Source organism: Lates calcarifer, unplaced genomic scaffold (assembly GCF_001640805.2).
Source record: "Lates calcarifer isolate ASB-BC8 unplaced genomic scaffold, TLL_Latcal_v3 _unitig_917_quiver_1959, whole genome shotgun sequence".
NCBI lineage: Eukaryota > Metazoa > Chordata > Actinopteri > Centropomidae > Lates > Lates calcarifer.
Genome location: NW_026118094.1, coordinates 312 through 26,721, shown reverse-complemented (window position 1 = coordinate 26,721; position 26,410 = coordinate 312). Strand labels below are relative to the sequence as shown.

The 26,410-nt window shown below is 40.4% G+C and overlaps 1 protein-coding gene across 1 annotated transcript; it reads left to right on the top strand.

The window, feature by feature from the left end:
• Positions 1-11,728: 11,728 nt before the first annotated feature.
• LOC108880348 (histone deacetylase 11-like) lies at positions 11,729-24,979 on the top strand (the record flags this gene model as incomplete). Its single annotated transcript, XM_018671823.2, has 7 exons — positions 11,729-12,298; positions 12,706-12,765; positions 12,891-13,039; positions 14,454-14,554; positions 15,554-15,670; positions 19,350-19,392; positions 24,903-24,979. Coding segments are annotated over exons 2-7 (522 nt in total), but the record flags the coding sequence as incomplete, so codon positions are not given.
• Between the last annotated feature and the right edge of the window lie 1,431 nt (positions 24,980-26,410).

Sequence of the window (26,410 nt, the reverse complement as noted above, 5' to 3'; positions counted from 1 at the left end):
AAAATAACCCCATACATTTTCCCATATTTACTTACTAATATCTGCAGAGTGTTACAGAGGGGGAAATTAAAGTCAATTAAACTCACCTTTTTAGTTGCAACAGACTCTACAAACATATTCAGGCTGGCATAAATCTTAATTTCATACTTTCCCATACATCTTAATTAGGCAAAATTAAACTAGAAGACATCTCTCCCTTTTGCCTCATCAGCTGTTGAATCTTTCTCTTTCTGTCTTGTTAGTAAGTGTGACCCCATCCATGGTGGTCTTCCTCCAAGCTGGCACTTTGGTAGACTTGTAGCAGACATGTCTTCCAATCTAAATGACCAAATAGTTTGCTAGTAGTTTATCCTTTTAATACAGCTCATAGTAGCAATTCCTGAGTTAGCCACCCTATACTGTTGCAAAATAGATAACTAACCCATTTCTTATGTAATAATGCCATGGTATATAGTTAAGTTTAAGGCGCCAAATGTTTTCTATTGGTGAAAGGTCTGGACTGCAGGCAGGCCAGTTCAGCACCTGTGAACCTTCTCCTGTGAAGCTATGCTGTTGTGATGGATGCAGTATGTGTTTCAATTCAAAATGAGCTAATATTTTCCATGAAATGGCAAAATGTCTCAGTTTCAACATCTCATATGTTGTTTATGTTCTATAGCAAATAAAATATGGGTTTATGAGATTTGCAAATCATTGCATTCTGTTTTTTATTTACATTTTACACAGTGTCCCAACTTTTTTGGAATTGGGGTTGTACATAGCCACTGGACATAGCCTGTAGATATTTTGTTTGCCTATCAATGTGAATATTTTGAGTTGTCAAATACCAGTGTAACTATATCATTACTATTGGAGCTGAATAAGCCTTTTTTACAAAACACTTTTTAAATGCACATGGGTAAATAGAAAATCCCATCTAGCTTCTTCACTTCTTCACCAGGGTCCTGGTATTGTGTATACTGGCTTACTGTCATACTGTCATGGCCTACAGTTGAACAGAGCAAAACCATGATTAATGTTATTAATAACATCTGTACTTTTTCCCACAAAATAGGTCTCTGGGACTTTTTCTGGGATAAGCACAGGCTTTGTCACAACCAGTAGTCCTCATGGGGGCCAAAGCCCCGACATAATCAGGCAATATTATCATGTCTGGTCCTGGTTATGGTTAGGGTGTGACATTTTGGGCATGAATTGGTTATGGTTGATGTAACTAAGGTTAATATGAATCTAAATAAACAAAAGGTTAAACCCATGGATGTATTATGAGAACTGGATGCAGTGTCGCTACTCAGCCTTGCAGCCAGTTTTTTCCAGTGGCCACTCGCGGTACTGCAATGTAAATTCCCCTGTGGCCCAAAATTTTCTCCTTAGGCCACTATTGCTGTACCTCAACCTGAAGTTCCTGGGTATGCTGATCATCTTCTCCTCCGGCGCCCACAGTTGCCAGTGGAGGACAGTTACATATATCGAGTAAAAAACTATATTTGAGATCCTTAAGCCCACTATCAGCGGGCAGTGAAGCTGCTGTAACTAACTACAGTATACATATATGTTACAGGAGCATGCTCGTTAGCTTGGCTATTACAAATTACATGTGGCTCATGTCCAGTTTGTCACAAATTAAAGAGCTTTACCTTCAGATATTAAATACAATTATCTATTTAATAGCTTCTTAAAATAAATATATGAATAATATGTAATCTAATTTATTTATCCTGAATGTAACTGTGGAGAACATAATAATAACAAGGGAAATTAACTATTGACTAGCACTGCACATATGAAGATGCCTTTTAATATAAAAAGTTTAAAAAAATATTTGTAAAATCTTAGTAATAACTTTACCTGCCAAGTTGTAGTTATATGTCACATACAGAATCAATCTCTCATTTAAAAAAAAATTAATGCTCCATACAAATTAACACGGTATTAACAATTTTTTTCTTATTTTATGGATTATCTTCATTGTTGGTTGCTGTTGTCATATGCACAAATACATCCATGGTTTAAAGCCTAGTGGCTAGTCCCGTGTAAGTTTTATTACACTTCCATGAACTCCGTTAGTATTGCTCTCACAAACGAGCTGCGCCAGGGCCAGGATGCTGTTCGCTCGTTCTCATAAGCTAGAGACATGATGGGCCACATTACGTGGAAGTAAACCCAGGAGCCAGAAACTTTTTTGGCATATGTGCCAGGTGAGCAACTGTGATAGGGCTGAATGGCTGCCATTTTTGATCCTGTATCCAATTCTCATAATACATCCAGAATTGTAATGCAGACAAAATAATAGTAAAGCCAGCAGAGTATTTTATCTGTGTGAAATGCTCCTTTAGAAGTGCAGTGCTAATGTAACTATGTTATATATCTTGCATTTTTTTTCCTTGTACAAACTAAGTTTATAAGCTGTATGCAGTACGCTTGGCTAAGCTGGCCTTGTTAGTAAGATGAGGTGAATGATGCTGCTGTTTTTTAAACCGCAGCTCAAATTAAGGGGTTTTTGAGAATAAGGATTGCTTTGCATGTTCTGGTACTCCTCAGGTATGCTGGAGGTGCTGCTGGCTGCCATCCTGCAGGACCTCAGGTGTGAAGGACATGCTCACTGGATCAGGAGCGGTGGTTTCAGGTGCTGTCTCCTTTAAGTCACTACGTTGTCCAGGCACTCCAGGGGTTGGCGTGAGATGGTATCTGTTTCTACACAGTGTGCCCTTGGATGTCTTGATGATGTAGGACCTGGGTGTGTCAGCTCTTGACAGTACTGTGCCTCTTTCATACACATCTTTGACCTCCGGGTTGCAGATGTTGTCCACTGCCCATCCTTACTATATACATTCAACTCTCTTTCACAAAGAGACATATGAGTAATACATCCAATTCTTTTACTGTTGGTCAGAGTATAATGCATTTCAGGTCTGCAACCAGAACCACAATAAACACTTCCTGGCCTACTCTTCAGAGGAAAGGCAGCAGAATGATATCTCCTTTTGATGTACTCCATTTCCACACAATCCTTTCAAGTGTGTGAGTGTTGTGGAAGCAGTTATCAGATGTGTGGCTGGATAAGAGAAGCGGGGTGTGCGCTGTGACAGCCTATTGATGTCCATGCTGTGGGCATACCACTCCCTCCCATGGCTCCACAGCATATTCTCTGTCAGAACTATTGTGCTCTGAGTGGCAGTGGTCATTGCTCCCACAGGAGGCACAATAGCATTCTGGGCACATGTTTTAAACCCAAGGATTTTTACAATGTGCCATATGAGGCACTGTGTTGTGAGTCAATAAATAAATAAAGAAAAAAGAAATAAAGAAAATTTTAATCAGTTGGCAAATTAGCACACCAGTAACAACTTCTCACAAAAGGCTTATATATATATATATTTATTTTTTTTTCCAGGAATGACTAAAAAAAAACATATAAAGTGCCTCACACATATTTTGTACATTTTCACAGTCTAGCCCACTGAAATGGTCTGAATTCACATTTGCACATATCAAATCTCAGGGTTTTGTATAGACACTAGTGAGAATTAGGTCTTCTGTGGGAATGACAATTCCAAACATTAGAGTGAAATTGAACAGCAGATAAGTGAGCTTTTAGTCTGGAGAAAGTTGCAACCATCAGTGATGGCTGAAGTTAGACATTACCAGTGAGTCCCAAGAGCAAAGTTTACTGGTAACACTGAATAACAAGGTAATGTATGTGACTGATGAACAGCAGTGCCACTCTGAGCCTGAATTTACTTTTTCATCAGATTCTACTTGCCAGTTACAGCCTGAAAAAAGAGAGGAGTCATCAGTACGAAGCCTCTTATACACCGATGATCTTTAAAATGTATGAGGTTGAGGATGGCACCTAAAGGAACCACAGCAGAAGGCTGGCAGAATGTCAAGGCAAACAACCATAATGACAGAATTTCAGGAAATCAGTGCCTGGCTCTGGAAATCACATGATGTTTACATCAGCCTGAAGAGATGGGAAAAAGAGAGGAACTATTTTAGTAAAAATAAATTGTATTCTGTCACTCTTATCCGTCAGGTGAATAACTGGGCAAGGCTGCAGCACTAGCACTGATGAACAATGCAGCACAGGAACTATATTATTCACTAAGTAGAGTGACCAAGTGAGTGAATACCATGTATGAGCTAGAGCAATCTGGCAAGTGATTGGAGAGTCTATACAGCAGGTGATGGAGATCAGGTGAGCTGCTCGCAGGAGGTTGAGGGGAGCCAGGGAGCCTGTCGGCAATATGTTTATTACATAAACCAGTGGCATGAACAAAACTTATATGGTGTCTCCCAAAGAGGAGAATTGATTGATGATCTGTAGCCCAAAGGGCATTTTGCTAGTGTGTTATGAGGATATTTTTAAGTTTGTACATTATTGAACTTGAACATTTAGGCTGAGAAATTAGGAAGTGTTATAATATTATTATGCAGTTCTGAATGTTATAACCTCGTTTTAAGTGGTCACACTAAATCTCATCGGTTTTAGGTTTTCAGTGACTGTCAACAATTGAAAATGAAGCACATTAGGCAGCTATAGCTAATGTCCAAACTTTAATATTGTAAAACTGAATTGTTCAAAAGCAGGCTTTGAGGTCCTTTAAACCTAAATCCTACCTATCTCCTCTAATAACGTAGAATGTTACATAATTTTCCAGTGCACTTGATTGCTTTAAGCAATCACCTTGGTCTGAGAAATCCTCCCAAGAATCAGTGTTAACGAAATATTCAATCATTGCATAAGATAATTGTTCCTTCTGGCTTTGGTAGTGCAGGAGGGAAAAAATGCATTTGCATCTCCAAGTCTTTCTACCTCCCTGAAGACTTCTAAGAGGCTGCTCTCTCCTCCGCTCTCTCTGCTTTCAAGACAGCCAGGAGAGATTACTTTGTCTATATGGAGTCATCACAACTTCATCATACGAAGTACAGAGAATGAGGATGCAAATCAGGTTATAGATGTATTGCTTCAAAGGTTTTGCTGATAGTTTAGTTATACCCTCAGTTTCTCTGTTTCAGCCATAGAATCTTTGTTTTCAGTCATGTTAGTGAGAATGTGTGGCTGTCATATTTACTTTGACACTTGCTGTGCTCAGTATTGTTGGTGAGGTGTTTATTGCCTCAAGGAGACCATCTCATTGATGTCAGATCTAGACTTCACAATGTCAATCACTTCCACAGAAACAGAAAAACAAAATTACAACTGGCAGGCCCAAAGAAATAGTTATGCAGCTGAAAACAGGAAATCAGTAATGTAAAAATCTGATGTGGAATAGCATGTATTTAATTTTTAGTGCCATGGTTGGGTGTAGAATAGGCACTAAATATACAGTACCTATCAAAAGTTTTGACACACCTTCTCATTCAATGGTTTTACTTTGTTTTTATTATTTTTGGCATAGTAGATTAATACTGAAAAAATCAAAACTACGAAGAAACATATTTTTTTGTGAACAATTTTTTTATTGTTATGAAATGTAAACAAGTACAATGGACCAACATCAGTACAAGTACAGTGCACTGAAAGGAAAAACACGAACCAAAAAACCTAGTGGCGACCCCCCACCCCCCATCCCTGGATCCCCATAAAACATTTGCAGGACATAAGAAATCAAAGTTTTAACAAAAAATTGCAAATAAAAATTGTGATTACAGCAATTCCTTAATCTTATCTGCCAATGTTTGCCAAGCTAGAATAGTATCAACTCCAGCACCATGTATTCTTGCCACTGATAGCTCCATATTTATTATGTCAATGTATGTGTTAATTCACTGAGGCTTAGTTAGTATATGTGCTGGTTTCCAACATAAAGCCAGCATCTTTTTAGCAACAGTGATGCCTGTTAAGAGGATACATGTTTTCCAACATGTCAACTTTAGTGTGGTGGTATCATTCAAGAGTAGAACAGTGGGAGAACATGGCACAGTTATACCCAGTACATTAGTTAAAGTAGCACAGACCTCAACCCAAAAAAGCTTCACATCTTTGCATTCCCAGTATATATGCATGTGTAGCTAGATAAGCATAATCTGGCCCTAGCGGAGGTTAGTCGACTGCCCCTTATTTACTTCCGCCTGTTAGCCAACCAGCATTCCCTTCCTGGCGCCCCTCTTGCTTGTTGGCCCGAGACCACTTCCTTCTGCGTTGTCTTGCTTCTGTCTCTGGTCTCCTCTCGCAGCTGATTGGGTTGCGGCTTTGTGCCGTGTAGCATCTGGCAAGCTGTGTTCTCTGCCATCTTCTTGGGTGCAGAGCATGCCACTGCTGCTCCAGGTAATAGACGCCTAGATCAGTATGTGTGTCTCCTGGCTACTCATTATGCCTGCTTGTATTCCTGCCCTTTTTTATTTTGTATTACTTTATTAGTTTCCCTTTTTTTTGACAGACTGAGCTGGGCAGCCATTAGAGTGGAGAAAGGAACTGCTGCTTTGCCTTGGCGTTTTTCTCTGTCGTTTTGCTTTGCCGCTCCTTCAACCCGCTTACCTACCCAAGTGCCGTTGGCCGTTGACCGACCGTTTGCCAGATGAGACTGGGGTGATTTTTGTTTTTGTTTCTTTTGGGATTTCTCACCCCCTCTATGACCCATCCCCTCCACTGGTAAGCCTCAGCCTTGAGTGATTAGCCTGGAACCACGTCTCCCGCCTATTTGTAGGACAGGCCTGAGTACTTTATGGGCTCTTCCATCACCAGCTCATATTTCTCTGGGTGAAATTCCCAGGGTGGCATTGTCTGGCTGCTTTCCACTCACAGTCCCCCTTGGTATTGCCACACATGTAAGAACCTGTAAGTCCATCTGGGCACAGAGTGCAGTTTAAACGTTTCATGAGAAAGTTTCTCCTTGGAGTGCGGTAGGTCCTGTGGATATAATTGAAATGTATCTGTTGATGGTCTGGGTTTTTCGAAGCAAAAATAATCGAGGACCATATCTTTTCCCAGTTCAGTGAGTCACCTCCAGTGTAGTGCGTCACCATACATTTTTAATGGGAAGGGTTTTATAAGAGGCATTCCAGAGAAGTGGATATATTTGGGAGACCAAACCACTTTTTCATCCTCTGTTGTACAGAATGGAGTGTAAAGGATGGGTGGTAAGAGGAGAGTTCCATGGTACTCGATATGCTTTCATAGATGATCATAGTTGAAAATACAGAAACAAGGATGATCCGGGCAAATTGACAGTCTCAAATCATTAAAGTCATGAAGCCCATTCTCGTTGTATAGATCAGCTAAAACATGGATACCTCTAGTACTCCAGTCTGGAGATGAGAATGGGACCCCCCCAGTGTGTAGAGTGTAGTTGTTAAAGAGTGAACTATTCAGGTGCCATTTACATGTACTTTTAGATTCCTTCTCAGTAATACGCTGTATTGATAAGAGGAAACTCATTATAGGGCCAAGCTACAGTTTAGTTCATCTCAAAGGGACAGTCCAGTCTGTGTGGGTATGCTAGATGGTTCTATAGGTTTCCAACAGGGATCAGAATCAGGGTTAAGCCAGTCTGTGAGAGGTCTCAAGATAAATGACCAGGAATAATGTTTAAAGTATAGAAAGACCACCCTCTTTTTTGACGTTGAAGTGGTGTTAACTTTACACGCAGCTGTTTCCCAAACCAAATAAATATAGAAACCAACAAATGAACTTTTTCCCAGTAATCAGTTGGGGGTGGTAAGGGTGACATCAAAGAAAAGAAATTTATGTTCGGTACTATGTCCATTTTGATAATCAAAACACGAGCTTGTAGTGATTTTGGGAAGTAAGACCATCTATCGAGATCTGTTTCAACTTTATTATAGATGCCCTGAAAATTCTTTGGCAATACTTGCTAATGACAAAAAGATGCCCACCCCCAAGTATTTAAATGGCTTGACCACTGGGATGGGCTGAGGAAATCAGAATCAGAATCAGAATCCTTTAGAATCCTTTATTAATCCCTTTATTAATCCTTTGTTAATCCCTTGCGGAAAATTGTTGAGCCAAGGTTCAATTTAGCTTAATGGGAGTAGCGCAGATTTCATCCAATTGATTTTATAACTGGATAGTGAGCTGAATTCATAAAAGGTATCTAAAATATGCAGTATTGATGTGGCTGCTCTATCAAAATATAATGTCGTCAGCATACAATGATATGGAGTGTGTGTGTTGTGATGAGGCAAATAATTGGGCGTTGGTGAATTTACTAATGACAAGATAAAAAGAAAAGGGCTTAACGGGCATCCCTGTCAGCACAAGTGTGATAATTTAATCTTGTTTGATATGATGCCATTTGTGTTTTTCATTGCAGATGGGTTACTGTATAGTAGTTTATAGTAGTTAAACTGATAAAATTTGGACCCGATTTAAAGTGCTTCTACTTCAAATAGACCGGTTATATCATTGACGCCATACATTGTCAGATGTAAGCCATGTTTTCAGAAAGCCCGTCTGGTCGCTCTTAATTAATGCTGTTATATTGGATTCGGGAATATTCGGGCAAAGATTTTAATTTCAGCGCTGATGATAGATGGTGTCCTCATTGGGTTTGGGTAATACAGCTATCAAGGCTGCATTCATATCGTTGAAAAAGCCACCAACTTCAATAGTTTTATGAACCATGGCTAAAAGTATTGTCCCAGCTCTTCCCAAAAGGTGAGATAAAATTCTGGGGGAATCCCATCCCAACCCAGACTCAACTCAGTCACAGCGATTGGTTACCGGAGGTGCTCTGCGTCTTCTTGCATGAGCGTGGGAAGTTCTAAATCAGGTAAAAAGGCTTCACATTTAGTTTTATCTATCAATATTTCAGATCTGTGTAGCTCTGCATAAAAAAGTTTGGAAAGCAGTATTTGCAATTCTTGTATTAATTAAGTATATTAATTTTGCCCAGTCTTGCTTGATTGAGGTAAGAAGTGAAGAAAAATAGTTATGTTTCTCACAAATTATTAATGATTGCACCCCATAGGACTCGGTGGCCTTTACTGAGTCAGCATTCTTTGAGATAAATGTTTTGAAAGTACTTCTGAAATGGTCAAAAAAATCTTTGTTTTTAAGTAACGTAGTGTTAAAGTGCCATCTTGTGGCCTTGGTAGGAGTCTTGGTAAGTGTGAGTTGTATGAAGAAATACATATTGAATTATGTAGTAAACAAGGAAGAGTTAAACAAAAAACAGAATATGTTTTATATTTTAGATTCTTCAAAGTAGCCACCTTTTGCTTTGATAACAACTTTGCGCACTTCTGGCATTCTGTCATGTTTACTATCCAAAGACTATCAGAACAGAGCATGCACACACACGGCAAGGGACAGCACTTAGTTTCAGGCAATATGAGGTGAAGGAGAGGCAGAGACAATAGCCGGGGGTTGTGATCCTCTTCTCTTGACCCAGGGTTGACGAGAGACGACTGAGGCACAGGCAGGGCAGCAAACGGAAAAGCAGGCGATCTGCAAAAGAGAATCTAAGTTAGTCAACTGTCCAAAAAAACAGGAGAAAACAATAGAGATTCACACCAACATCAAGGCAAAACACAACCAAGGCTACAACAACCACCTCTTGTCATCATCCTTTGAAATCACCAACTCCAGACAACACACCAGGACCCTCCATGTCCCAGTGGGGTCATTATCACCACCATCGTCAGCATCAACAGTTTCCCTCTGGACCACTGCAATAGCACTCCCCACCACTCTCTCCAAATCTCTTCTTCATTCAGAGGAATCCTCCACCATTGCTACCTAATGTGTCCAACCGCCGCCACAGTAGCCAGAGCTTGTGGTGACAGGAATGCCAACCACCTTGTTCCTCCAACCACAGCAGCACACCGTAGCTGGAGATTTTGGCACCAGGATAGCACCAACTGCCACTTACTTCCTTGAATCACAGCAGCTCACAGAAGTTGGAGCCGTGGGCACCGGAGTGCCAGCTCCAAGTTTCCCTCAACACCCATCAGAGTCTTCCCTCGCCACTGATTCTGGTGTCCACCAACTCCACCTTGTACTTATCCTCCCATGCATCATGCTACCTTTTTCACCTCCCGTTCTTCACCAGACAGGTTCAAGGACAAATATGAGAGCTGCCTCCTCCTTAAAGGGAGAACACCATCTCATACCAGTGAGCTATTTCTCACAGTTCACCATGCTTTTCCCTCTACAAAGATGTTGTTTGCTTCTGTTATCCCACCCACAACTACATGTCCATCATCCTCAACCTGGCCCTCCATTTTAGAGGAAATCAATTTTCCTTATACCACTTTCGCTTTGCTTTGCTGCCCCCATAGCCCTTAGTTGCTTGTTGTGTGAGTTCCATCTCACTCAGCCTCTTCATGCTCCATTTGTGTCAGCTTTTTTCTCAGCTCCCATCTCTCTAGACAACTCAAGCTGCACCGAACTTCATCTTTGGCTCAACCTTCTTCTTCTTGGGGTCTCCTTCTTCTACAATGACTAACTAACTCATCCTCTCGACATCAGCGCTTTCACAGTTAGCTTACACCCATTCTTACACCGTGTGTAAATTAGCTTACGCATGGTAACTTCATCTACATTAAATCAGCTTCAATAATTACAAAGTTACTCATCACATATGTATGTATGTGTGTATATGTAATACTGCCAAATTTTAGTGCAATTAGCTACCAAGAATACTTTAAGAGTTAGCTATAAAGTTTACCTTGAATTACGGAAACTAACTTTGTTAGCAACTTCAAATGGTGTTGTGAAAAGCATGGTGCAGTCAGATTGCCGCCAGTTTGGGTGGGCTCGTTTTCTCAGTTAGGTCCACTCATCACTCCTCCCCAGCTCTGCCCTCTCATCCAACTATGGTATCGTCTGGGCTCCTCTGTTTGCAAAAAGATGAAGAAGATTCAAAACTAGAGGCTTTTTTTTTCTTTTCAGATCATCAGCTTGGTGTGCTCCATTGGCTGAAGAGTAAGTGTTACTCAATATTACTTTGTACATATTTTTTTAAGTGATGCTTTAACACACTGACCTAATCCAGGTTGGACTCTTTCATTCACACATGATAGTGGGGAAGATATAAACTATAAGCAAAAAAATGTTTTGGAATTATTGTTCCAGTTTCCAGTCGACTGATTTTAGCCTTTGAATATTTGCAATGTCTCCCTGAATGTGTTTACATAAAATGTTCCTTTCATCTTGTTTTTCTTCATGATGTATAGTGGATCATTACATTTTTACATAGGTAGATAAAAGTGTCTGTTCTGAGTATGAAAATTTTTGTGTAATGTTCAACATTTTTTATTTATTTATTTATTTTACAAAATTTACATGATAAAAAGTGGGTTGCAATATTTTATCATTGCAGCTTGAATAAAATGCGGTGCCTTGAAATGGGATTTGGTGTGATTAACTTACAGAACCCCGCTACAGTCTTCTGTGAATTATTTGACAATATACAGTGAATTCAGGTTGCTTCACTTTTTTTTCTGATTTTGGGAGAAGCAGAAGGCCCAAAAACTGGGTACTGATAATGCTCTTCTAATGCTGTGTTCTAATATCAGGTTTTGTTACATGATTTTTATTATTTTCATTATTCCATTCATTCAACATGTAATTTTGTAATGTACTTGAAATGACTCTTTACTGATGTTTTTAACGTGTAATTATTCTGCACTTAACGAAGATCAAGTCAAAGTGAAAGCTAGCAACCAACATGTGTCTTCTACTTTAAATCTCTGTGTACGCTAAGAACGTAACTGACACGTCATAATGCAATGTTGGAAATATGAGGAGAAGAGAAGACGTATGATTTAGAATCTAAGTAAGATAATAGTACAACTTAATTTAGTGGCTATATCACAAAAGGATTCAGTAATCAAATGCTACCAAATCCTGCTTCAGCATCTTAGGGAAACTAATTGAGAGGATATGGGAGGATATAGTTTTTTGTTTGTTTGTTTTTGTTTTCCCCTCTTTCAGAGTAGTACTGTAGTACTGTAGAGTAGACGTGATCCACACTCCATACCAGTTGGTAGCGGTAATGCACCAATTCGTTGTTTGCCAACCGGCAATAAACAACAAAGAAGAAGAAGAAGGGAAGAAAAAAAAAGGAAGAAGAAGAAAAAAGAAAGAAAAAGAACGTAACTGACGGAGCTCGCGAGAAGGATGCTTGTATGAGCGTACGTATGTACGTATTCGACGTAGCGGTGGAGCATAAGGGGACACTGTCAGAAACAGTCAAGTAAAGACGTTTTCTTTCCACTAGCTACTGCCAAATAACCCAAGCTAAATTCTGTCAGAGAGGATACACTGGCAGTCTCCACTGGTTGTTTATTTCCAGCAGCTGCTATGTGATTTGCGCTATTACAGTAGCAGGTGAGTTTCATTTGTCAGTAGCTTCTGCACTCTGACACTGTTTTAGGTCATTTTATACAGCAGCTCTGATATTTTAGTCTGCGACGATAAAAATAAGCTAAGTTAAACCACTCTTCTCACACGTTTTGGAGGCTTTGTGTGGAAACATTTCCCTATGCCGTTGCGTCTTTATAAATGTTCACACATTACTGCGCATGCGCAGTAAGTGACTTGATTCCTGCAGTTTATTATGCCTATTCTTGTATGTACAGTAATGTGGAAAGTGTTATTTATACACAATAAGTTGCATAATTCAAGGACTTTCAAATATTTAATTGTTGATGCTCTGAGTGTGACTAAATATTTACATCTGTCATAAGTGTGTGAATTTCACTGTCGGTTGATATATTCTTTCTTTTTTTCCCTAGATGAATGTAACAATGCCTGCAGACCATGTCTCAGAAAGAAGATAGTGAAGGGAAAAGGAGGTGAGCAACACAAACAGATAGCTTTAAAGTTACAGTAGTGCATATTAAGCCACTGGGGAAATCACTTCATGTAAATATAATACAGCAGCTTTGTACTGAACACCTTTTTAATGATCTTCTCTCAGCTCTCACCATACTGAACTGTATGGCAGCATCCCTCGAACATGTCTGCCCATTGTGTTCCACCCAGACTACAACATCACCTTCATGGGTCTTGAAAAGCTCCATCCATTTGATGCAGGGAAGTGGGGGAAAGTCATTCGCTTCTTGAAAGGTAAGAAAGTGAGAAACTGGGTGGCAAACAGGGAAGAAATTTCCCCAAACTGATATGGAATTGATCAGAGAGGCAAAGAGAGGTGGAGAACAAAGAGGACAGAGAGGGGAGGTGAAGTGTAGTGGTAGAGGCGCAAAGGCAGAACAATAGTACACCAATAATTAGAGAAAACACCCGGTGGGAGTCTGTGCAGGTACAGTAGATGAGGCCCAGTGCAATTTTCAAGGCAGTCACTGGGTAATTGGCACAACTTCACATGAATTCACATCATAGATTTTAATGAGTATTCTCTGTTACATTCCAATTCAGAGGTTGAACTTTATAGAACACTAGGGTGTGGGAACCTACACCAATGGTACAACAGTCACACAATTGAACTGCCAATAAGCTACTCGTAAGTATGTTGAAATAGTAATAATGGGCTGTTATGTGATGCTAAAATTAGTAAATCATATATTTTTTAGCATTGTAATAGATGAATATTATAATTAAAAAGATAATATTATAATACATAATGATAAATCAATTTGCTATGGAGCATGTGAAATGTTTGCTGAGATTAAGCTATTGTCACTGCATCTTGGAAAATTCAGGGTTGACCAAGTTTCTTGCAAGAATCACATCTTCAAATTATTTCATCACAGTTTCACAGCAAGGCAATGCAAGTTGTTAGTTATAGTGTAGTTAGAGGGGTTGATATGGCCATGATTAATATTATGATAACTATCACACCATTTTATCAATATTGTACTTTAGCTTGATAAAAACTTTGCATTTAGTTACATTACATTGATCTAAATGGATATACTGTATTTTATCAACAGAAATCCTAAGTAATCCAAGTAATGTTTGCTTTGATGTTGTAACAGAGTTTGATATTATTCAATTCATGATAATTCATTAGACCATGATATTTAAACCAAAATATCTCAATAAGGTAACTTTGGAATTACACTAATACATAAATAGTGGATAGGTTATTATATTGATCTATTTCCCATACCTAAAAGTGTGTTGGATGGATGGTCAATGCTTGTCCTGTTTGCATGCAAATTATTGTTGGTGTTGGAGCTCAACTAATGATCTCTTGATATTTAAGAGTATACAAATCTGATGTTTTTGATATTGGCCATTTTTGAGAAGTATGTTTATATCCTACCCTCATTGGTATAAACTGAACAAATAATATGAAACACACGCATTGAATTGGTACTTATATTCACATACAACAGTATGACTAGGCAGTTTAGCGCTTTTTCCTAGTTAGCTAACTAGAATTTTTTTTCTTCAAATCCAATATTTGAAATTATTATGAAAATTATGAAATTATGAAAATTAAGATTTATTTTCTAGAACTGCTGTGACAGTTCAAGTTTTTCGTGCAACAACAGCATTTTTTTTCTTTTTGTCTCAGAAGAGCAGTTCATCACTGATGGAAACATTGTGGAAGCCCTTGAAGCTACTGAGGAGGATCTGCTGGTGGTTCACACCAAACGCTACCTCAGCAGATTAAAGGTAGCTTTGTTTTCCCTGCCAACCATTAGTGGATGTCTCATTGTGACAGTATAGCATGTTCAGTATAGTTCTTCATCTCTTAAGTTCTTCTTCTTCCATCTTTCTTCTGTGTATCACATGCATTGCTTAGAAGCACATAGGAGATGTTGGATCCATCAGGATTTAATTGATATATCTTTTATTCAACTATAAAGTTACTGTATGTTCACATTTGACAATAGTATTAATGTGATTTAAAGGAAACAGTTTGTCACCTGTGATTTTCCCTGTTTCGCTTTTGACTTTTTCCACCTGTAATTGTAATGCAGGAGGTGAAATAAGAAAGAGTTCTCATCAGAATGCAGTGGGTTATCCCACAGGGGAATTAGTCCTTATTCAAATCAATCATGTCAAGCATATTCAGAAGATAGCACCTCTCTGAGTCCTTTGAGTAAGTAAGGGTTTTTGCACCCTTAATTTATCAGCTCCAGGAGCTGATTAGGATCCATTCTTTGTGGCCATTTTGTGCAGTCAGTGATACAGAAACACCAAGATGTGGTTGTAAATCTCTCACAGAAGAGTTCCTGCAGGTGGAAAATGAAAACTGATAACTGTAGTCGTATTGTGCTCAAAGACCATATTTATCTCCCCCCCCCCGCTCTCTACTGCATGCAGACATATTGGAAGGCTGAGGTACTACCTCAGCATTCTGCCATGAATTTGTATTATTCTGTGCAGTCCTGCCTTAGGTTTAGGCTCAATCATAAAACCTCCAGCAGCATTATTGTGTATTTCTTTAGTCCGCTTTTCTACACCTTTTATATCCAAACCCTGGTATATTTAGATTTGTAGATAGGTACATGTTGAAAAAATGTGTTTCTGCAGCTGCTGTTTGGCTCTCTGTAGTTTTCAGTAACCTGAGGTCCATCTGTGGTTTTGTTTGCCTTAGTGAAAGTGATAGAGCCATAGTACAGAAAAACTTATTTATGCTTTGTCCAATTGTGTCCCTTTTCACTGTAGTGGTCTCTGGTGGTGGCAACAATTACAGAAATCCCACCTCTCCTGTTTCTGCCTAATTTCCTGGTGCAGCGAAAGGTGTTAAGGCCTTTGCGGACACAGACAGGAGGGACAATAATGGTAGGTATCCAGGAGCCATATTTTCTTTTTTATGTTTTTTCATGTTTGTAGCTGGTAACATTTACATAATTTGCTAATCTTCCTATCACTAAAATAGAGATGATCTTCTGTATTGCCCCACTATCAAAAAATGATGATGTAGTAGTAGTGATCTGCTACTTTTTCTGTTGCCATTATCAAATAATACACACTCTACAGGTGTTTTTGCAGATTACACATGCAGCCCCCAGCACCAGCCAGCCTTGCAAATGGTCTTATTTAGAGACTTTGAAGGCAGTTTCACAAAAAAGCAGCTTTAACTTAGTTCAAAAGGGAAGTTAAAGATTATAATGAGATACTAACATTATTCACAACAAGATTATAATATCAAAGAAATCTTTGTCTTTACTCCTAGTAAACAGAAATGATTGCTTTCGTTGGCACGCAAGTCTGACTTGAGTCTGATCATAAACCAAACCAGAGGAATGATGAATGTTAAATTGTTCGTTTGATGGGGATCACAGCAAAGCTTTTGACAAATGGGGCTGGAGTTAGTTCTTAAATGATAGTGGAGAGTTCTGCAGCGCTTGAGAGTGCCATATTTTTCAGAGGAAAAAAGCGACAGTGTTGATCTTACACACCAGTGTAGAGGGTGCATGAAAATGGGCACATGAAATGACAAAGAGGCCCTCACCATGTAAAGTAGCAGATAGAAGAGCTAAGGAGGAGTTGGTGATTTGTGTCAGTTGTGGGTCCGGTTGTTCCGTAATAAACAGTAAGCTGATTAGAAATCACCAATCTATATAGAGGCAAAAATTCCAAAACTAATCCTATTTGGAATTAAGTGAAAATACAGCTGAGGTGAATTTTATCCCTATAATTTTTTATAGTATTAGTTTTTAATTTACTGTATGAAATAGGCATAATAATTTGAGTTTATCTCCCATAGGAACTTTACTGTGTTGTCTTACTTGCTATGATCAAAGCCTCTCTGAAATGTAATGTCTCAAATTATGTGGGTTGAGAATTTGATATGTGTTACTTTGAGTTTCCTCTCTCTAAAACTCTTGATGATGTCCTGGGATTCTTCTCTGTTAGTCTTATTTAGCAAAAAGGACAAATAAGGAATAAAAAACATAGGAAGCTTATGCAATGTACAGTAAGTATGACTGCAGACTTGAATGTGCACAAACTGATCAATATTGTGAAAATAAGGCTGTGTGGTTCTTAAACAAATATACTTTATGATTACAAATGATATCAGACCTAGCATCATGCTGGATGTGTCCCAACAAAAAAGATGCATTCTTCCGGGACTAATGGTTGATGGAGTTGTGCAAATTAAATAAGAGGTCTATATTAAAAAATGCAGGATACTGTCTGTGAGTGAGTGCTTGTCTTCCACAGACAAAGTGGAGTGTTGAGCCATGGCCAGAGTATGTGCATACATGCTAATGTGTGTTATTACTCATCTATCAGAGAGCCCTATTGGCACTTACACACAGTCTCCCCAGCACATATCTCCTCCCCCAAGGTATCCTACATGCTGAGCTCCAGGAATATATGGCAGAGAAACCTCTTTTCCACCTGCCTTTGAAAGGAGCATCTGCCACCGTGCAAGCCACACCATTTCTCTTGGCGAATAAAACACAACATGGAACCTTCTGTGGGATTTCTCTAAATATAGCTGACATACCTCAGCTATTAATGATCTATCTGATCACATATTGTCCTTAATAATGTAGTGGTTTGAAGGTTTTTGTAGCCATACTCCCAAGAATTTCCTTTATTGTTTAGTGTATTAGATAAGCTTTCATGGTTTCTTAAGAGGATGAGTGAATGGAGTGAGCAGCCCTAAATAGCAGCTTCTTCATGCATAGCCATGCACATCAGGATTAGATTGATCAACATGTGAGACAAACTACTGCCTGTATCTCTTTTCTCAGGAAAAATGCTCTCTGGAGTAGATTTAATGTATAGTGTCTCTCCGGTCTTTATTCAAAACTGTGGTCTTTCAGTTTTATTTATTTATTATTTATTTATTGATTTCATGTTCAGCTTTTGTAATGCTGTCCTTTACTCCCTAAACTTCCCCCTCTCTCAAATAAACCCTGCTCAAGCACAAATTTTCTCTCCTCCTGCTCAAAACTGTTTGTCTGTACTCATATTGTTGTTAGCACAAATGTCCCTCTCCTCAGGCTACTTCACCGCAAATGCAATTTCTGCTCTCACATGCATATTTTTCTGACATTACCTGATATAACCCTGAGTTCCATGTACACTCCTGAACAAAATCATCTTTTTTGTCTCTTGCTCCTGTTTCTTCTTTTTTGCATTTTGAAGCTCTACGTACAACCTGGTTATCATCCACCAGTGTTAAATGCAAATACTTGTAATTTTCCCCCCAGAGTGTATTATGTTGGATATGAAATTGCTCAAAATGCTTGCTTTACTTCTCACAGCATCACATATGGATATCAGTGTTGATGGGGAAAGTACCAACAGCAAAAATAACTAGCTAAAACCTTAAGAAAGTCAAAAACAATGTATTTTTTCAAAATCTTAAAGCTTCTTGCTTTTAACTGTCTTAATGAGCTAGTTACTGGCTCCATGTGCTTAAAACCATGCACTTAGACTATTAAAATAGAGCCTGTAGCAGTGTTGGAAAGTTTTTTACTTCGAACAGGGCCAAGCAATCCATCAAAAGGCAGCGAGAAAATGAAAAAAACCCTGCACGTTAACTGTGGTTACAAGTACAAGTTCAACCCTGCACATGCTGAACAGAGACATCCATTACAATGGCAAGAAATTGGATTTTGAAATTGAATTAACCTCAATCGTGAATATTTGTCTTAATATAGTCATATCTTCATCTAAGTTACAATGATTAATAAACACAATCTGTTTTAACTAATAACACACAAACACACATTATGGACTAGAACAATACAGTGAGTATTGTTCTAGTCCATAATGAATACATCATTCAAACATTTACAGTGTAGATTGACAAAAGTGTGTGAACCCCTATGTTAGTGACAACAATCAACAAAAGCTAATTTAAGTCAGAAGTTAGCAAACCTAGAGTGCAAAAAACAAAACTGGAGGTATGGGTCACAGTTTGTTATTAGTATGTTTGTAGAAACATCTGCAGGTGTGAATCATGCCTCACAAAAAAGGTACAGTTGGTCTGGTCTCATTCAAAAGTGACAGCCCATTGTCTCAGATGAAAGTCTGCAAAACTAACCAGAGTAAAACGGTCACTTAATCCACCTCCTCTTGATGCCTTTAAGTAAGGTGACGATCAAACTGTTCTGCAAACTCTGGCATATAGGGAAGATGAATGTGTGGGACAATGGCATAGCTAGCAAGCAAAACCTACAACAGCTTGCAGTTGAAGAGGAGTGCTGATGCTAATGCAGTGCTGCTATTTTTAACTGTTACAATGTTAGGGGTGGGGTTATGCTGAGTGGTGGATCCAGTGCTTCATGAAGCCACCGTTTCTTAAAGTCGTGACAATGAAGCTGATGGAAAACTTAAACAGTCTAACTACACAATGCAGTAACAAATAGTTTACAGACTTTACACATGTTTTCAGGAGCTATTTTCTGACATAAATGATGTATTTAGAGACAATCTCTGAATTTGCTTTACACAGACTTTAATGTTAACTATATGTTGAATATTGTTTCCTCTACAGGCGGGAAAATTGGCTGTTGACCGAGGATGGGCAATAAATGTAGGTAAGTCAGTTTCCAGCAGAGACAATGATCTAAAGAAATAAACGGTGTGCACTTAACTGGTATACAGTAATCTCCAATATGGGAAAGTGAGTTACTTCTTGTTGTCAGTGTCCACTCTTGTCTCCTACACATTACATTCATGTATCTTTTTTCCCTCTTATCTGGGAAAACATAATTTCTGCCTGGATGATGGAAATGGATGGTGGCAATGGTTTCTCCATTCCAAAAGTATGTTGTTCTTGGAAGTCACTGGGAGGATGTTGGGGTAGATGGTTTAGTGTACACAACGCTGAATGTGACAGTCGCTAACATACTGTGGCGCTTTGTTTGCAAACCCTTTAGAATTTTCTATATTTCTTCATAAATAGGGGTGGCTGTGGCTTAGGTGGTAGAGTGGTCGTCCACCAATCAGAGGGTCGGTGGTTCGATCCTCGGCTCCTTCATTCCACATGCCGAAGTATCCTTGGGCAAGATACTGAACCCCAATTTTCCCCCGATGTGTCATCGGTGTATGAACGTGTTTGTATGTGTTAGAGAGCACTTAACATGTCCAGAACAAGTGCTGTATGAATGTGTGTGAGAATGGGTGAATGTGACCTGTTGTGTAAAGTGCTTTGAGTGGTCGATATGACTAGAAAAGTGCTATATAAGTACAGTCCATTTTGCATAAATATCACCTAAAACATCATCAGATTTTCACACAAGTCCTAAGAGTGGATAAAGAGAACACAAATACAAAAGAAGAACAAAAATACTATACTTGATCATTTATTTTTTGAGGAAAATGATCCAATATTACATATCTGTGAGTGGCATAAGTATGTGAACCTTTCAGTATCTGGTGTGACCGCCTTGAGCAGCAGTAACTGCAACTATACGTTTTCATTAACTGTTGATCAGTCCTGCACATCAGCTTGGAGAAATTGTTTTCATCCGTGCACAAAACATTTTTCCAATAGCCTTGTGATTTTTCCATGGGATCTTTAGCATACTGCAGATGGGCAGTAATGATCTTTTTGGAGAAGAGTGGCTTTCTCCTTGCAACCCTGCCATACACTCCAGTGTTGTTCAGTCTTCTCCTGATGGTGGACTCATGAACATTAACATTAGCCTATGTGAGAGAGGCATTTAGTTGCTAAGAAATTACACCAGGTTCCTTTTTGACCTCATCAACTATTAAACACATTGCTCTTGTCATGATCCTTGTTGGTCAACCACTCCTGAGGAGAGTAACATTGGTCTTGAACTTCCTCCATTTGTACACAGTCTGACTGTGGAATGGTGGAGTCCAATCCACAGAGAGATGGCTTTGTAATCTTTTCTAGCCTGATGAGTGTCAGCAACTCTTTTTCTCAAGTCCTCAGAAATGCCCTTTATTTGTGATATGATACACTTCCATAAACAAAAACACCTGACTCTATTTGCACCTTCAAATTAACTGCTAATCCTAGAGGTTCACATACTTTTGCCACCTAGATATGTAATACTGGATTATTTTCCTAAATAAATAAATAATCAAGCATAATACTTTAGCCGTTTAAAATTGATGTGTACACATATTGTAAACTAAAAATGTGGTTTCTCCATTTTTATATTAACTTAAGAGTGTATTCTGTGATTTCGGCTTCGTCAAGCATGGAAGGGTAACATGCAGGAAAAATGTAATGCTGCAAAGGTTTATGTGCATTGTCACAATTCTGTTTCATTGTTCTCTGGATCACCCAGTACTTTTCCACTCACTCCCCCCTCTGCTTCATTCTACCTGCCAGCCACGCCCATCTCATCAGCTAACTCAGTCCACCTGTGCCAGTGCACCTCCACTCACCAATCAAGCCAGTATTTAAGCCTCTCCAGTTCACTCACTCCTTGCCAGATTGTTCTTCGCCATTGTTGATGCAAGACTTTCCAGTGTTCTCTTCTGTTCTGATCTCCTATTGCCGATCCTGCCTGTCTCCTACCTGCCTGCTCTGCCTACTCCCTGGAAAGCCAACCTGCCTTCCGTCCCTGACTCTGAGCCTGCCAGTCACCTTTGGATTTTGTTGTCTTTGTGGACGGAACTCTCCAGTTTTCGGCCTGTTAACTCCCATCTTTGGACTCTCCCTCTGCCTGACCCCCTTGATTTGTCTGCCTGTTCTGCTGGTTACGAGTTAATGAAACTACTGCCTCCACGACCACATCTCCTGCGTGTGCCCCGACGGTACTGTAGCCTGCCTCTGACCGGATTGACTGTGCCACCTTGTCTGTGTGCTACAACTGGGTCCAACTCCTACCTGTTACAGTACAATCTGGCTAGTCATGGACCCAGTGCACCATTCTTCCCCGTCTTCTCGGCTGGAGAGAGTTGGAGAGAGGCATTAGCTGCATTAGCATCTCATATCTAGCAGCATTGCTAACTCCGCCGGCAGCCCCGGTTCTTTCTCCTGCTCCCCAGCCACCTGCTCCAGCTCCCGCTCCGGTAGGAATGGGACCCGAACCTTGGGTAGGGGTTCCGGAGCATTATGCCGGGGACCCAGAGGGTTGCAAACCTTTTCTCACAAACTGTTCCATCCTGTTTTCGCTGCAACCCCACACTTTTGTCTCTGAAGAAGCTTCCCGGTTGGATTGACAGATTTGAGCCAGCGGGAGACCATGCGCCATCCATTAGCCCAACCACTGCAATCCGCGGATGCTGCTAGCGTAACGACAGGGCCACCACCAGGGGGACACAAGCCCATGCAGGTGGGACGAGCCAGCCTCACTCCTGAGGTGAGAGAACACCATCGCCAGGGAAACCTCTGCCTGTACTGTGGCCAGGCTGGTCACTTTGTCTCCAAGTGGCCAGGGGGGGGTCTTAACGAGATAACAATCAAGAACCGCTATCCCCTTCCACTCATTTCAAGCACATTTGAGTTGCTCCAAGTTCTGACTATTTTCACCAAGGTGGATCTTTGCAACACCTACCATCTGGTCCAGATCCGGAAGGGGGATGAGTGGAAGACAGCCTTCAACACTCCCACAGGACATTATGAATATTTGGTGACGCCTTTCGCCCTCACCAACGCCCCAGCCGTGTTCCAGGCCCTGGTTAATGACATGCTCAGAGACATGCTCAACAAGTATGTTTTTGTCTACCTGGTCGATATCCTGATCTTCTCCCACACCAAAGATGAGCATGTTCACCATGTCCTGGCCATCCTCCAGCGACTCCTGGAGAACTCCTTCTATGCTAAACCAGAAAATTGTGAGTTTCACTCCACATCTGTGACCTTCCTGGGAGGCCCTCAAGGCCCGCTTCATGTATGCCCCTATCCTGCGGGTGCCGGACCCTGCAAGGCAGTTTGTCGTAGAGTTTGTCGTAGCCTCCAATGAACTTTTCCCTCTCCTATTGGTCCGGTTCCTGCAACATCAAGCCTGGATGCCTTGTCCCGTCAGTTCATGGGGAAGGAAGACTTGGCTCCCAATCCCGACACCATACTGCCAGCTTGCCGTTTGTTCGCCTCCGTCACTTGGGAGATTGAGGAGAGGGTTATGGCTGCGCTGGAGGACCAGCCTAGCTCCAGTTTGTGTCCTCCGGATTTCCTGTTTGTCCCTTAGCCTCTTAGATCAGATGTCCTGCAATGGGCCCACAGCTCTAGACTTTCCTGCCACCTGGCTATTCAGCACACAAAGGAAGTCCTGCAGCAGAGGTTTTGGTTGGCAATTCTGGAGGAGAACGCCCAGGAGTTTGTTAATGCCTGCCCTGTCTGCAATCAGCGTAAACCCTTGCAACATGCCCCCGCCGGGCTCCTGCAACCACTACCCGTACCTCATCTTCCCTGGTCTCACATCTCCTGGACTTTGTTGCTGGTCTACCCCCATCCAATGGACGCACCACCATCCTGACAGTGGTTGACCGTTTCAGCAAGATGGCCCACTTCATACCCTTGACCAAACTCCCTTTGGCTAAGGAAACCGCAGAATCGGCCCTCCAGCACATCTTTCGACATCATGGTCTCCCCACTGATGTAGTCTCGGACCAGTCTCCACCCCCAGTCCAACAGTCTAACTGAAAGGATGAACCAGGAAATGGAGACTGCTCTACAGTGTGTGGTCTCAAAACATCCATCTTCCTGGTCCCAGCAGTTACTGTGGGTTACACTCTGCTCTGGAGAAAGAGACTTCCTGCCTGTCCATTCAGGCCTTCATCCACCACTCCCGTCAAACTTGGGTCCAGGCCAGTGCTGCTCTGTTAAACAGCGACGAACCAGAGCTCCCACCTACCAAGTGGGTCAGAGGCTGTGGCTGTCCATCCGAGATCTCCCACTGCAAGTCGAGTCCAAGAAACTGACGATTCATTGGTTAGTATCAAGAAGGTCATCAGCCCGACAGCAGTTAGACTCCAGCTCCCTTGGCTCCCACATCCAACCTTCCACGTCTTCAGGGTTAAGCCGGTCCGGGAGAGCCCCCTGGTGCCGGCAAATCCACCTCCACCACCACCACCCTAGTTTGTTGATGGAGGGCTAGTCTATTCTCTCCGCCACCTGCTGCGTTCCCGCCGTCGGGGTAGAGGCCTGCAGTATCTCGTCGACTGGGAGGGATACGATCCAGAGGAAAAGTCCTGGGTACCAGCTCGACACATCATGGACAAGCAGCTGATCACAGAGTTCCACCGTCACCATCCTGACCAGCCCTCCAACACCTCCACGCCTGCCGGGGAAACCCTACAAAAGAATCCATCACCTCCTCCCTCGACAAGCTGGGACAAGGAGGTGTCATCATCCAGTGAGGATGACTCTCTCTCTCTGATTCTGAGGAGGAAGGGGTACTGATGGATGTCTCTGATTAATACTAGAATTATCAAATGGACCTGATATGCATATTGTCTGAACAGTATTAGGATATAGAAGCTTTTTCAAAAACTGTTTTTGGAAGCTAGGCAATACAATAGAATAGAGTAGAATAGAATAGATTAGAACAACTTTGTCCTTTACAAGGCAACAGAAATTCCTCTTTGACACGGCTCGAGAGAGACAAACTGCCAGTAACAAAAACAGCGTCATCAGCATTGGAATAAAAAAATCACAGTTCAAAATAATAGTAATACAAAAACATGCTGTCAACAATAATTCAAGAAGTCTTTGAAGTATAAAAAGTACAATGATGATCAGATTTTACCCATTGTCTCACTGGCCTTTACTAATATTTTTCTCTTGACTAATAATCTACTCTACTGAATCGTTAAATGAACAGGTGCAAAGCAGAGCAGTGGGGACTGTAGTTCTTAACCTGAATGAATGGTTATCATCTCAATTTATAGAGTTTATCTCCCTCCCTGTACATTGCTGCTTTAGTAGCAATTAAACAGTCACATTCTGGTGTTGATACACCCATTGTTGTACGACTGAGGAACAGCAGCCATTTTATAAGTGGCCAATAAATTCAATAACTGCCTGTTTTAAATCACCAATTGTTGTCAGTTATCAGATGTGCAATGACCTTCTTGGCTTGTATAATGGCCCAGACACTGAGGCAATGACTTTTCTGTTTCACAGGAGGTGGTTTCCACCACTGCTCCAGTGATAGGGGAGGGGGCTTTTGTGCCTATGCTGACATCACTCTGGCCATTAAGGTAAGACTAATGTTGATTACAATATATATATTTTTAAAAATACAGTCATGTGTCTTCTGAATACAAACAGGAATGACTGATTTAGGTTTCAGTTATACTTAAAGAGACCTAGGTACCATGTTCAAAGATGCTGTCACATTTATTCCTTTGAAAGTTGCTCACTGGTTGCATGTGCTGAAGAAGTTTTTCAAGCTTCCTTATCTTTCTGAAGTTCAGGTGAAGCATGGACATTAGAGTTACAACTAAGCTATTTCCCAAATACATGAATGGCACAAGAAAAAAGGAGTTCTTAAAAGGAGAGGTTGTGAGATGTGTGTGTGTTAGCAAATCCAGCAATGTTAGCATTATTGCCTTTGTAATCATAACTAAATTTTATTTGTAATATTCCTCTAATTTGGATCACCACTGATGACCAAAACTATTAAAAATGTTGCTTCATTATCATGAAGAAGGGCACTATTGTGCATTTTTTGTTTGTTTGTTTTGTTTTTTTTGAGTGAATCCCACCATTCTGCTGCCAGGAATATTCAATAGAACAACAAATGTGCATTAATTACCCACTTAAACTAGACCTCAACAAATACATTATTTTACTCCACTTTGAATAATGTTTGTTAAAAACTAGTGTTCTGCTGTTTCAGGAAAATATTGAGCTTTTTTTGAAAATAAAATTCTATATTTGTGATGCATTTTTCTTAAAGTACATTACTAGAAACAAATCAATGGGAAAGTCAGAAAGTACTGAGGGGTGGACTCACATATTGTTGGTTTTGTTAGTTGGCACTGGACTCAGAGACACATTATAACGGAGTCTTTTTGGTGGCAACTTTTATAGCCCTTTGATTTGGGGAAAAATCCTTTTTAGACCAGAACCAAAAAAGAATTTAGTAAAATGCATACCATGCAGCTGTAGTTAGAGAAAGACATTCAACTACTATAGTAGTTTAATTAGTTATAGTATGAACCTAACCACTTCATTATTCCAAAAGATTCTCACTGGATTCCTCAGTGAGAATATAAACTGTAATTAAATATTTCCTCATTCATCTTTCAGTTTCTGTTTTGAGAGAGTTGAAGGCATCTCCCAGGGCTACCATCATTGATCTGGATGCTCATCAGGTGAGCCAATACATTACCTCTCCCTGTGTCAGTTTGCATTGGCTGCTTAAAGCTGACATTGATGATAAGATAACCCCCTTTTACCACCCAACCAATCAATGAGGCTCCCAGTGGGCCAAATTGGCTCTTACAATATTCAGTGGAATGTATCTAAAAATACTTTTACTAGCAAACAGCTGAGTGCATACAGGCTTTGGATAATATTAGACTCTAACTGGGATATCTGCAGTAACGTCAACTACTTGTATGTCTGGGCTTGTTGATGAGTTTGAACACATTATAATTGTTTTGTGGAAAAAATTTAACTTTTTC